This window comes from Nanorana parkeri, unplaced genomic scaffold, assembly GCF_000935625.1.
Source record: "Nanorana parkeri isolate BGI_ZX_2015 unplaced genomic scaffold, ASM93562v1 scaffold313, whole genome shotgun sequence".
NCBI lineage: Eukaryota > Metazoa > Chordata > Amphibia > Anura > Dicroglossidae > Nanorana > Nanorana parkeri.
The window spans coordinates 40,675-55,040 of NW_017306581.1; the positions used below are offsets into that span (position 1 = coordinate 40,675).

A 14,366-nucleotide genomic window follows, 5' to 3' on the forward strand; every position below is an offset into this window, starting at 1 on the left:
CATGCATTGGTGTTACTACATCTTGGGTTGGCGATTCAAGATAGATGAACATGCCGAACTGGGAAGAAAACCGGGACCAGAGTGGGAGTTCGTAGACGTTGCTTGGCTGGTGAGAATTGTGGATTTTAGTTCCGCCCAACGCTCTATGGTTTTCTAGATCCCAAATAGTGACTAGAGGTCCCTCAAGTGGAGGGTAACCTCTGCTCTTGTTCTTTTTTTTGTAAGGGCTTTGCTGTGCAGTTTGTAGAGTAAATATAATTCTGTATCAGTTACTTATTAATTCCTAATACAGGAAATAATAGTGTTCATGCCATGGAATCAGGACCATTATTTTACAATTTTTTGTCCACCTCGGTGAAAGAACCTTTGAGTGGGGGAATGTAATAAGACAGGTAAGATTAATATTAGTCTACATCGGTTTTTTCCTTATTACATTACATTAAAATGCACAGCTTGTAAAACGCAATAATGATTTCAACTGTATAATTAACAGATGTCTCCTTACCTGCTCCCAGGCAAATATGTGTTGATTGAAGTAAAACTGTATTTGTTCATTTGCAATGTTTATACAGAGCTGCTCAAAGGAATTCTTTTTGAAATTCTCAAAACCAAAGATATCAAGAATCCCAATGCTGTATCCTGCATCATCCTCGCTGCAAAGATGAAACAAACTGTTTAACTGTGTTTATTCACAGCAGCAGTGTCCTTTCAGGATATGTGCATTTCATATATTGTATTCACATCAATACCTAAATTATCTTACGCAAAATTACAAACTGAGCGGGAGGAACTGTGCTTTAGTAATCACATGGAAGAGATAGGATAATTTGTGGTAATTGGCAAGGTAAAACGTGTCAATAAGACAGTGTTGTTCCTGCCATGATGACTTCAGATGTATGGTAAGAGTCATTACAGCAGTACCAGCAGGCTATAACTACATATAATGTGGGACTGGAGCGGAGTCTTTTTTTCTTAATTAGATAGAGTGCGTAAGCTTAGAATATTTTTCTTTTTATGGCTATAGTTCTCCCCATTGGGTAGTTTGCCCTTCAGCTCCTGCCCCACTGTCCACACAGAAAGTGGAGAGAAATCACGTTAATGGAGATACAGTTAAAAAAAAACAATTAAACCGATTGTAAGTCTTTCCCACGCTACTAAAAATGTACTTTTGTTGCTTTCTGTGCTCCATTTTGTAAGATCCTGCTGACTTCCTGTCCTGGTAAGCACAGAGGAAATGAAAGACCCCTCACCCCGAGGGGGGACACAAATCGAGAAAAGACAATGTAAGTTGTTTTTGTAAATATTTTCTTTATTTTTTATATTAAGGATTATTGCAGATATTTTTGTTTTTAAGCCAGCAAGTGGTGCATGAGCTTTTTTTCATGTTTTCCAGACTACTCTTTACTAGTTTGCTTTAGAAAGCTTGCTATTTACCCAATTCAGTAGCTCAAATTCTGGTTACACAAATAGCTAAATGAGAGGAGAGACTCCATCTCCCTCCCTTCACCTTCTTCAACTACTTTCTGCCAACTTTCGATCACAAAAGAGTTTTTAAAAAATCATCACAAAAAAGTAGATCAAAGTAAATGGGGTTCAACTCCATTTGAAGTTGAACAACTGTTTTTGTTCAGCCCGCAGGCTGAACAAAAAAAAAATGGACCAGATTCCTCCATCAATGCTTAGGAGCGATGATAGATGAATCCCCAGTATTTCCTTTGTATTCTTACAGCAGGCCCCGTCAGAATACCCAAACAGAGCTAGCAGCTAATTACAACAGCGGCACCCATGCAGCAAATTTCAACCGGTTCATCAAGAACCAGCTAAAATTCAAAATGGGTATACCGGGTTTTAGGATGGTAGAAGCTGGCAGGGGGGTGATTGTGTTTTTGGTGGGCTAATTCTTATTTGAATTTTAAATATTAAAGTAAACCTGGACCTAAATTTATACTTTCTTCATATACAAGAATTGTTTGTAGTTACATCGAAGAGCATTAAACCCTATAGTAACAACAGCAACACAGTCCAGTGGTGACTCACTTTGCCGGCTTGCCCAAATGGGCCCAATTATTTGTTGCAGCAGGCAAACGTTCATTACACCTGACGAACTGGTAACAAATACTCTAATAAACCTGGTACCAGATCACTGTATACTTTGCAGAGTTCACAGTGGTCCCCAAAGGAGAAAGCAGTGTGGGATTCCACTTTTAAGACCGCAGGGGGTTATGGGGTAAGAATCCCTGCGTCCTGTGTAAATAGCTTAATAAGAAAGTGACTGAGAGGGAAGGCTCAGTCTGTCTCCTCCTCCTTCTTGGGTGCTCTGTGCATACAAGGCATAAGTATTTCAACTAGAGAGATACAGTTAGAAAGCTAACAGGTACTGCTATGCTCTCTCTTTAAAAAAAACTCATAGTGCACTGCGCATGCTGGGTCATGGGTGCACCCCATATTGAATGTAAAATTATTATTTATTTCAAAGAAGTATAAAAAATATATACAAACATCAGTTTAAAAAGAAGCAATATAATCAAATAAAGTAAAAATGACCCAAAATTTAATGTTACAATTTTTAGTTAATAGGTACTACTGAATTTGGGAGTCTGGTATCTATCAATAGCAATAAAATTATTATCAAATATATATAGATGCTGATATAAATTCACAAAACTGAAACCGATTTATCTTGATTCTTTTTCAGTTATAATTAGTAACCCCAGAACTATACAGCAACTATGGGGCACTCTGCTATGGAATGGGAGAATTTCTGCTCTATGTTACCTGCACTCTTCGATTGGCTTCAGTAAAGCATTGATTCGGTTCACTATCCAGCTGAAAAGGCGGCCATACAGGGCTTTAGACATGGCATCTCTGACATCGGCTGCTTTTTCCACTGTGTTCTGGCGGATTATGGTTTCCCCACGAGCCACCACACAGTGAGAAGTGAGAGCATCTCGTAGTTCATCAGCTTGGATACAGAGCAAAGAGGCAGCTGAAAGTGAAGCAAAAGATCAAGTCAAGCCACAACCAGTAACACAAAATTAAATGACATTTCACCTTCTGTCGGCAAGAATGTCAGCCAGTCAGCCTCTACTGCATTGCACAGTGCTGTCATTTTAACACAGAGCTCTTGCTGATGAGAGAGCTGCGTTATGACCTCATCAATGAGGTGCTGCTCCTTTACTATCTGGTAATAGGCTGAGGTAGATAAGGAACTTTATCAGCACACCTTGGTATAGTGTAAAACTTGTCATATATTCACATAAAGAAACAGGTATTACAAGTCAACATTTTGGCTTGCTCAACCCGTTGCCTTATGTGAATATTTCTATGCCAAGGTGTGCTGGTAAAGATCCTCATTTTCACTACAGCACCCTGCATGAACTGCAAGCAAGCTTGACAGAACTTCTCTATAGACTGAGACAAGTCTTTGACCAAGCTACATTGCTTTAACTGCAGTGAAGAAAAGTGTGGTCAGAGATCTGAGCATGCTGGCCCTTTGGTAGCTAAATGGTTCACATATGTGTATTTGGTTGCTTGCCTATCATACTACCCTATTTTAATTTTGATGACACCTATGACAACACAATTTGTTGTAGAGCGTTTCCATAATCTTCATCCCATTGCTCCTTTCATACTTCATCTTATAGCATCTTGAAATATACTGATGTCAAATTGTATGCAAGATACTTTCATAAAATATGGCATACCCAACACATCCTGACATGCAGTAAACCAAGTCTCATACACATAACCCTATTATGTTTGCTTTAGGGGGGTCTGAGTTTATCAGAAATATTTCCTTCACATAAAGTATACCTTCTGATGAGATACAGTACTTACAAAGGGTACCAATATAGAATGTAGCGCCCTAGTGGAAAGGGTGCTATTAAATTTAGTGTTTATCAGACTGTATGTGGTCTGATACTAATTTTTAGTTTGGTTCATGTGGTTTTCCCCCTAAACAATCTATCATTGCTTGCCATCTGTCTGCTGCCAGAGGTACTGCAGGGTGTGCCCTGGTGATAGAACAGAGCAACCAATAGGATTGCTATCAGTGGAAATCCCTCTCCAGCCAATCACTGTTGAACGATAGCCAGTGGTGCATGCTGGGGGAGGAGATAAATACTTGGGGTGGACCATGTGAGCTCTCTCTTATACCCTCAGGCCCAGCCTGCGGGGAGGCTGCGCTGGACTGCGTGAGCTGGCTAGGAATAAAAGCCTGGGGACTAGTCATGGAATCATCCTGGAGCCTGGTGGCAGCAGGCCCAGTGGTTTCTATTACTAAAGACAAGGATCAGTAACTTCTACCTCAAGTAATGGAGTGTCAGGTGTTTGACCTCCTGTGCATGGAGCTGTGACCACACTCTCTGAAAAGTCATGGAGGCTACATCTGCCTGGATGATCCTAACCCTCCTCTACTTCTCTCCCTGAAGTTCTGCAAATAAAAGTTTCAAGCATCATAACTACAGTCTGGACGTCACTTTAATTTATCACCAAAAAGGGCGGTAAGTGTTGATGGGCAGAAGCGCGCAAATGTATGCATAGACAAGAAGAATCGGAGTTGTCATAACCCAGAGCAACCGACTCTGGTAACTCAAGGTGTGCTGGTGTGCTGTGGATCCATAATAGAGGTTTCTTATACAGGAAAGACAGGGAGACCTGTTAGTTCAGTTCACTGTAAATCACCCCTTCAGAGCCACGGGTAGTGTTATCCTATTTTGGGATAGCGCTGACTGGGAAGGGGGAGCGCTACACTAACAATGCTGGAGTTGCACATTTTTTTTATTATAATGAGATAGAGCAGGTTTTATGTAGATCTTCCAATGGACACTCAATTAGAGATATTTACCAAATGCAGCACCTTGGCCCAGGTCTGTCGCATTGGATGCAGTCAGAGAATTTGTATTTCTCAGGCAATACTCATTGTGCATTTTAGCATGCATTCTTGCAGACTTACACTGCATATTAAACATGCTTTTTCCAGCCAGAAATAGTATTATAGAAATGCAACATGTGTGATGAGGTGTCAGCAATAGTTTAGGTGAGCTTTCTAAATGTGATGTCGCTTTAGTTGTTCCATCAGAATCCATTATGTTAATAGGTATCAAATCTCAGGAGCTGAAGCACAGCTGCTGTTTCAAGACTGACTTGCTGCTGTTGGCTAAAAACAATATACCAAGTGTTTAAAATTGGAAGAAAATCAGATGTGCTCTATTTCTTTCGCACTTTCTTTTTTTTCAAATGTGCCTGTGATGAAGATTTGGTTAAAGGAAAACTTGTATATACAGATGCTACCATTCCTAACTAGCTTCTCAAATGCTAGTTGTGAGGCTTGTGTAGCTTGCACTAAAAGAAATGATTTGTTCCATCTGTGTATCGATCAGTCGCTACTATTGATATGCAATAATGCATAACTTGAATTCAGCTTCAAAAATGAAGATTTGCTGTCTGAGAACATCTGGAAATAATAGATGTGGCTAAGCAGTTCCCTGAACAATTCACCGTTAGCTTTGAATTCCATCTGAAAAATAGGACTGTTCTTCCTGTTCCTACAGCCTCATCACTGTATTTCTGCAGTGTGAGGTCAGTGAAGGCACTGCTGCCTCTGACTGCTAGTCCTGGGAAATTTGGAGTGAGATTTGGTGATGTCACAGTAGCATAGTGGTTAGCACTTCCCCCTTGCAGTATTGGGGGTGCCCGGTTCAAATCCTGGCCAGGACACTATCTGCAAGGACTTTGCACACTCCAAAGACATGCTGGAAGGTAAATTGGCCCTACATGCATGTGTGATAGGAACCTTGGGATAAATTGGTAAATGTAAGACTGATATTGATAATTTATAGAATCGAGGTGCATGTACCTAGACATGGGAGGTAAAACCAGAATTCAGGAGGAACCAAAAGTGGAAGTGCACAGGGGAGCACCAGTAAGCACAACAGAGCAATCAAAGAAGCAGCCACCAGAAAGATGCACCAGTAAGGAGCAATCCACAGATGACTGGTTGAGGGCACCCCAACTGGCTTACCACATCCCTGGCACTAGCATTACAGAATCCAAATAATTATTGTCAGCATTTTTAAGTAGATGACAAATGCAATCATGATGAACAAGAAAAAAAGATAAAGATAAAATCTCACAGTTTTCAAGTACTGATGGATTGGCAATGGTGCTCTTGTCTATCTGGTGCTCTGAAGCCACTGAGGTGAAGTCAATGTTGCCCACATTTAGAATCGCAGCAAGGATGCTGTACACGCTTCCTAGCTCCTGTAACCAGATACGATATGATTACATGTTTACCAAAAGACCTGATGATAGATATTACATTCCCTAAGGTGAATATTTCTTGAGGTCACAGCTTCAAACAGCATAATGAAACCGTTGTTAGAAATTAAGATTTTTTTGTTACTGCAGACGGTCACTATGAGCCTCGAATATATGTTGGCTACCATACCTGATCTGTGACCTCTATTTTTACATTCATTTCTATAGAATTCTATTGTAGACTGGCTACACTTCTCATTGCATATGTAACACGGGACCTGTACGGACTTTTCCTATCTCTAAACGGTTCTTGTGATTTTAATTTGCCTGTTTATTTCCTAAATTTTTGTTACCAGTTCGATTATTTTCATTTCATTTCTGTATGACATTGAAATGTGAACTGTTTCTTTACTATGTTTGTACTACAAAAACTTAATAAAACACATAAAACAAGAAATTAAGATTTTGAATTAGAAACCTGTAAGGGGAATGCAAAACTAAATGTGCACAGTGGTAAATTATAACAAGACGGATCAATGAATTTATCATTTAGGGATGTTTTTGTTTGCAGCTTTCAGTTTACATCTGTGTTAACATTCCTGCCTGCTACCAGCTCTGCGTATTAAAGCCTAATTGACCTTTCAGATTAAATCAGCAAAATACTTTATAGGTACATCAAAACGAAATGTTGCAAAGCATCATGGTATTAACCTGAGAAAATAGCATAGCCACCCCCTGCATGCTTTAGATAAGGACCCTTGCTCTCCACGTGGAAGCAGTGGTCTCTTTGCCGAGGTCTGATACACCTCCAGCTGAGTGAGACTTATAACTACTCCCAAGAGCTAGCCCTTTGCTTGCATTGCGTCTAAAATAAGGTTTTATTTAAAATTGCATTAGTATGTTGATGATGGAGAGAAGGGGAAACCAGGGAAAGCGAAACATAACAAAAAATGTAACTTCAGCTTTAAAGCAAACCCTTCAGTCATAAACTATATTCTCATAACTTTATATTGTTTTCTTTCAACATTTCAATTATGTGAAAAATAATATACATATTTCCTGGCAGGTAAGGGTATGAAATCAATGTACAGACACACTTATTAAATTAGCTGCCAACCTCAAATAGCAAGAGAAGAGACTGTATCACTCACCTCCATTGTAAAACCTATTACCTTGAAACATTGCTCAATTAAGTCAAACTGAGTTTTATAGAAGGTGTTATTCATAAAATCTTGTACCATTTTAATATGCTCGTTTTGTAGGTACCTGAAAGTGAAGAGATAAATGATTAGCACTTAATTCGGATTCAGGAAGCAATAACTCGCCTTCATTCAGCAACATGCGTCGTATAATTGATGGCGTTACCTGGGAGGTTTGTTTTCTGGCAATTTGTAATGGGCGAGTTTTTTCTTCTCTGACAAGCCGGCATAAATATAATAAAAAATGTGAAAATTCTTCTCCCCTCTGCAGGAACAAAATATGAAGAGCAATGACATATCACTACTGTGTGCTATTACTGAAAAAGTAATAAAAGTAAATAATAATAATTGTAAAATACAACGCATAGTAAATGCCTCCAGTTTTGGAAATATGAAGCTATTTGTGTGGAAACAAAGAGAGGGTGTTGAGATACCTCTAACTTTCTGGTACATGTGTAGGAATGTTAATTTTTTTTGTTCCTGTTTGTATCCACACCTCCTACACTTCCATTGTGTCATGGAAACTGAATGTATTATTATTATACAGGATTGAAATAGCGCCAATAGTTTGTGCAGCGCTTTACAAGATAAGGAAGACATTACGATTACAATACAATTTAAGACAAGATGGTAAGGAGGGCCCTGCCCCTGAAGGCTTACAATCTAAAAGGGAGGGACCAGTGATACATGAGGAGGTAGCTGTATGGGGATGTATTGTTTGACAATGTGATGATTCAGTGGTTAGGTTGAGGTGGGAATAAGGAGAACATAGGATACCAGGAGACAGTGGAAACTTCTGCCTTCTCTGCCATGTGAAGAGGGTGGCCCAGGTGTGGGGCCCACTAAAAGGAAAACAGGAAAAAGTTGGTATTCTATGAACTCAATGGCTTTTTAAAGATGAACTCCAGGAAAACATTTTATTAACCCTTGCAGTGGGGAGCTGGCTTGTTCTTAGGCCGGTCCTTTCAGCCTCTCTCTCCCAGCTCTGCAGCGGTCTAAGGTCCTGAAAGTCATCACGTCTATACACAGTGTATAGACGTGTGGATGCTGAGGAACATACCATCACTGCAGCCTAGAAGGAGACAGGCTGGAGGGAGCACTGTCACAGTCAGCCGGCTTGGAGGGATAAAAGGGATTTTTTTCAAGTAAGCTTTGTTGATTACATTATCAAAAACAACTCTAGTATGTGTTCCTATTATAATGCTGATGTTATAACAGGAGAGGATATGCTACGACTTTACAACGCCTTTAAACTTCATTATTAGCCCATGGTAAAACAAGTGGTCCTGGCTGAATTATACAATATCATGGAACTCACATGGCTTGGTGGACAACCCTGGACTTCTCCAGCAGGTACTCCGAAATCTGTGCCGCTACCACTGTGCCATTCTTAGTGTATTTCATTTCTAAGTATTTCCCAAAGCGACTTGAATTCTCATTAATGATAGTGCAGGCATTTCCGAAGGCTTCCACCAGGTTATTCACCTGTAAGATCTTCTCCTGTAATGTCCTGTTATTTGCCTGAAAAGTTACAAGCAACAATAAGTAACATGAAAACCAGTGTATGGATAAAACTGAAATCATTAGTACCAAGCCTTGCTCCTCTACCTCATATCACACGCACAGAGCTATTTGTATCTTGCCTCTATGCAGGATAGCCTTTGTTCTTCTGCAATCAAAAGGCTATGGGGGTTATTCGCAAAGCTGCCAAAGGCAGCCAAGTGCATAACCGAGCCGTAGTGAAGTGAGCTGAACAACGTTCGGCTATTCACTACGGATGAAATCAGCCGTATATCAGCTGCCTTCGGCTGCACTTTGGTCAGCCGAACATGTTCTGCATGTTCAGCTGAGCCGAAGTGCAGAAGGACTTCGACTCAGCCGATCCAACATCTGGATTGACTAAGCCGAAGCTCCGGCAGCTCACTCGCTCGTCACATAGGGGGCGAACAGCAGTGAGTGAATAGGCGAATGCCGCCAAGCGCATTTGGCTCGGCTATTCTGCTCGGTACCACTGTGGTACCTCAGCTGTTCTGCTCGGTACCTCCCACTTCGGCTGTCACTTCGGCTCAGTCGAGGCAACGCAAATGCCTTCGGCTGCTGTACAGGCTATTATAAATAGCCCGTACAGCAGACCTTCGGTTCGACTGAACCGAAGGGCTCCGGCGGCCGAAGAGACCCGAAGGATGAGTTGAAGCTACGGCTCCTCTGTGAATAACCCCCAAAGTTTACTTTTAAGACCATGTTCCATGGTACACCCATATTCAGGACCGCCCCCCCCCCCTTTCCCACTTATCTTAACCATGGGGCTTCTTTCCGCAGGATCCTGTCATTGTTGGAATTCAGGGTGGCTCTGCCCCCACAGCCATGTCATCCATTCACAGATCCTTTTAAAAAAATCTGTGAATGGGGAGGCTACAAATCCCATCTGCCACCCATTCACTTGTAGTTCTTGTAGTTGTCCATGGAGTACAAATGCAGTGCTGTCACCGCACTTGTAGTCCACTGATACTTCCTCCCATCTCTTAGCTGAAAGTCTGTACCTTGGTATGGACAGGGGTTGGGAGGAAAAGTCTGTACTGCACTCACTATCCACTGATCGTGGATGCTTTATAGGCTCAAATGCAAGAAAAAAATATTGCTTATTTTTTCTTTTATTGATGTGTAGGCCTTTAAGGAAACCCATCTTAACTAAAACACAAGGGCTGCCATTGCTGACCGATACTGTTGAAAATTATAGTTGCTAGATATGTAAGTTTTGTTTCGTTCCCAATTGAAATAAATTATTTAAATTAAATTCAGACCTTTGGATGCATCCGAATTCAAATTAATCCAAATGTTTTTTTTCCTGAATTTCGTCCATTTTGACAAAGATGACCAGTACAGACTATGAGGACTAGTATGTACTAAGATGACCAGTATGGACTAAAATGACCATCCAAATTGATCCAAACCAAAAACAAAAAAATTTGGATCGATCTGAACCGATACAAACAAAAATTCTGCACAATCTTGGATCTAAAATTTAAAAAAAATTTTTTTGAAATCGATCCAAAACAAATCAAAACTAAACAATTTTTTTGAGCCTTTACATGATTACTAGTTGCCTGGCTGTCATGATGATTCTATGGGGGGACTTAATCAGAACTGTAGCAGATAAAATTCGGAGCAGCTGTGCATGGCAACCAATCAGCTTCTCTCTTCAGTTTGTTCGGTTAAGATTTGAAAATTAAAGAGAGAAGCTGATTGGTTGCCATGCACAACAGCTCCAGATTTTGTCTGCTCAAGTTTTGATAAATTCCCTTCTCTGTCTTTAGTACTTTGAGTTAGAGAACAAATATGCATATTGGAAAAGTCAGACAAAAAGTTAAATATTCCCTTATTTGCATATTTGTTCCAGGTCACTGCCTCAAACTGTTGAATCCCGGCGGCCATCATTACAGCAAGCCAACTAGCATTTTTTATTCCAATACCTGGATCAGGTATTTTTTTTACTGAAGTTGGGGTTTTCCCTCACAGAATGAGTAAAGGGAAGCATTTGAAATTGCCAAAAGGAAACCATCATCATTAGATGCAGAGATGTTTCCCAACATTAAGTAACAGAATTCAAATATTTAACTGTGTGTAACACTTTCTGCTGCTTTGAGTAAATCTCATTTTTCTCCCTTAAAGAGCATTTGAAAAATATAATTTCTACCACCCAAGTTAAATAGACTGGTTTTTGCAATGGAAATCCGCAGAGCATCACTGAGTAAATATCAGGCCTGGAACAAAGCTTTGTTTATTTGATAGCTTTTATTAGCTCTGTACTGACTTCCCTAGAGTAAACCTTATTTAAACGACGGCTTACAGTATCCATTTTAATTATTGCAGATGCACTAAGCTAATCTTTTAATAACATGATATTGACAGTTAAAAGAGAACTTTAGCTAAACCTTCTTTTGGCTTTAGTTCTCTTTTGGGTTATTAAATGTACTTCTGTGACCCAAAGTCAGCATATAGCAAGCACATAGCTCAATATTGTTGGGATCCACCCCTGCTGTCTGATTGATAGCTGTCTCTGCCTCTCTAGAGCAAGAGCCAGCTGTGCCCGTCCCCTCCCCTGTCTGTCCAATGAGTGCTGGAGGAACAGAGAGAGGGGAGGGAGGAATCCCAGCAGAGGTGATTGTCAGTCACCCATGTGCAGTACGAAGCCATGAGCTGAGTGGTTTGTGATCACTCAGCTCTTGAGTTATAGAGCCAGCAGGTGACAGCTGCAGTATCACAAGCTGGCTCAAACTATTGGGAAGAGTATATTTTACTCTCCCAATACTTCTCCTTTAATAACACATGCACTTGTAATTATTATACATAAGCCAAACCACGGCCATTGTTTTATAAAATGATTGTTATATTTGATGTGCACTGTGCCAATATTTTTCCAACTGTAGGACTGATTTTTATATGGTGCTGAATGGCATAGGAACACATGCAGGAGGTGGTAGTCCCTACAGTGCAGTGTGGCGCTCTGAACTTGGGATGCAGTGTTTAAGAGGCGTCCATGCCTTCGATTCTCTAAGTGCATGGAGACTGGATGCCCTTCTGTATCCAATATACCAGCCTGAACACAAAATACATATATTAGCCAAGAGTAGGTTTCATAGAGATAGGAAACTTAAAAACCATAGGAGCCATGTTTTTTTTTTGTTTTTGTTTCCTATGTAGATAAAATTTTGATCACTCTGAGGTTCTACCCAAGAATTACCAGATCTCGGCTTCTCCTAAGCAAAAACAGAGTGACCATTTAAAGCACCTGTATGGTAACAGTATTCTCCCCAAGGGAAACAGCCTAGGTTGACCACACTATGATAGTAGTAACCTGAAATCTCATCAGTAGTGAGTTGCTCACTATCTAATACAACATCCTTTTATCACTTGCATACTATACTATTAGGGCTCTCCTGCCTGTTCTTTCTATTTTGTATTTCCTGCATGCAGCCTACCTATTTTCTGGGTAAGCACATCAATTCACAGATAAGAGTAGGTTTTAAATGACCAGAATGCTACTTCTGACCACCACATAGGGAAAAGCACACAATAAATTACCAGCTAATAGTACAAATGCCTTAACTCATTGCACTCCCTATCTGCACGGCACAGTCTATAAACAGCCATGAAAGTCCCCACCTTCCACAGAGAACCAAGAGATATGAGGGTCGTGATATGTGTGATGGTCAGGTCAGGTCTTACAGGTTTCTACAATGGTGATATCAACAAGGGCTTCTAAGCACTGGAAGGGTTCTGTTCTGCACACAGCAATTTGTCTACATGTTGGGAATTTCTGGTTAAGTTGGAACTGTTTTTCATAGAATAGACTAGAACATTCTGTTTTTGTGCATGCCCCCTGGTCAATTTGGAAGAACATCATGATTGGTTTTGGTTGGACAGCAACGTAACTTAAACTGGCCATATACCGCTTAGATTTTCAAAAGAACTTTTGTACGAACGTTCTTTCTTTTTCGACTTTCTATTAGTTGATGGGGTCAAATCATACAATTGATTTCGACCATAGTGATGAAAAAACCCCAAGGAGCAGGAAGGAATTTTTTTTTCAAACGAACGACAAAATTCTAACAGTGCATGTGGTTTTCATTCGGGAAGCTCCATTTATTCCAAAATCGACTGCTAGAATCAAATAAAATTTCAATTGACGTTGAAGTTTCTGATGGCATTATCAGGTGGTAAAGAAAGATCTTTCGTACGAAAGTTCGTTCAAAATCTACTAGTGCCTTGGTTCTCAACTGGTGGGTCGTGACCCAAAAGTGGGTCGTGACCCTGTGTTCACTGGGTCCCCGTGGGCCTTCCACTTTTCTAGGTGAGAGGCTCCTCAGCCTCCCCCTAGCGCAGCACTGTCAGTTCGTACTCCAAGCAGCCAGTCAAAATATGCTGCCCGGTGGCGAGTGTCAGCTTGAGGTAGGGTGGGCTCCATCCATATGTGCATTGTTTACAGCTCCCTCGCATGCCCTGTAGAGGTGTCTGGACCGGTGTGATGTAACATTCTGGCTCCTGGGACCTCTACAGGACGTACAAGGGAGCTGTACAAGCAATGCACATATGGATGGAACTCTGTCACACAACAGCAGCCCACACCGGACCCCAGGCTAAGGATCCACTCCAGTTCTCATAAGGTAGGGTGGATCTTAAAAAAAGAACTATTATTTTTTTGGAGAGTGTGTCTGTGGCTTTTGCTTTTTGAGGGCCCATTCGCAACAGTACAGTGCGTTAATCGCACAGTCCCATGTGATTAACGCACTGTACTTCGCAATCGCACCTACCACGCGCTTTGGTGTGAGAAGTGCATTGCATTGCCATTCATTTGAATGGCACCCCAAATGCACCTCCCACAGTTCTGTTGCCCGTATCGGAACGTGCAGTACCGCAATGCTGTGCGTTCCATTGCAGTGCAACTTGGGTCACGACTTAATGACCAAGGACAAATGTGGGTCCTGAGGTTACACAGGTTGAGAACCACTATACTAGTGTATGGCCATCTTCAGGCTGAACATATGTCTTTGCGTATTTTGTCCTTGGTAAGACATCTACATTGATACACATGTTGAACTTTGACTATTTCCCTATTCAGTTTTCCCTACTTAACATTTTATACTTGAATGCTACAAGCAAACAGATGCAAACAGGTAAAACAAATATAAAAAAGTAATTTACCTTTCCAAGCACAGTGAGTTGCTGGACTAATAGATGAGTCCCTTCAGTCTTTCCTGCACCGCTTTCTCCAGAAATAACTATGCACTAGTATCAAAAGAACAAATGTAAGTATATTTATCTTCCTTGGAATTCAAACTGAAATACATCAGTGTTAGGAATCTTCAACTGAGAACAATACAGTAAACCAATGTTCACTATAAGGTCTGT

The 14,366-nt window shown here is 40.7% G+C and overlaps 1 protein-coding gene across 1 annotated transcript in view; it reads right to left on the reverse strand.

Annotated features, from left to right (window-relative positions):
• MYO3A (myosin IIIA) overlaps positions 1-14,366 on the reverse strand; it is a gene marked incomplete at its 3' end in the record, with an annotated part of 88,784 nt that overhangs the window by 35,477 nt on the left and 38,941 nt on the right. The window contains exons 12-18 of the mRNA XM_018557949.1: positions 14,160-14,243; positions 8,776-8,978; positions 7,624-7,722; positions 7,410-7,524; positions 6,135-6,261; positions 2,776-2,986; positions 506-653 (exon numbers count right to left, since the gene is read on the reverse strand). Of these exons, the coding sequence (XP_018413451.1) occupies positions 506-653; positions 2,776-2,986; positions 6,135-6,261; positions 7,410-7,524; positions 7,624-7,722; positions 8,776-8,978; positions 14,160-14,243 (987 nt within the window). The remainder of the gene's footprint in view (positions 1-505; positions 654-2,775; positions 2,987-6,134; positions 6,262-7,409; positions 7,525-7,623; positions 7,723-8,775; positions 8,979-14,159; positions 14,244-14,366) is intronic.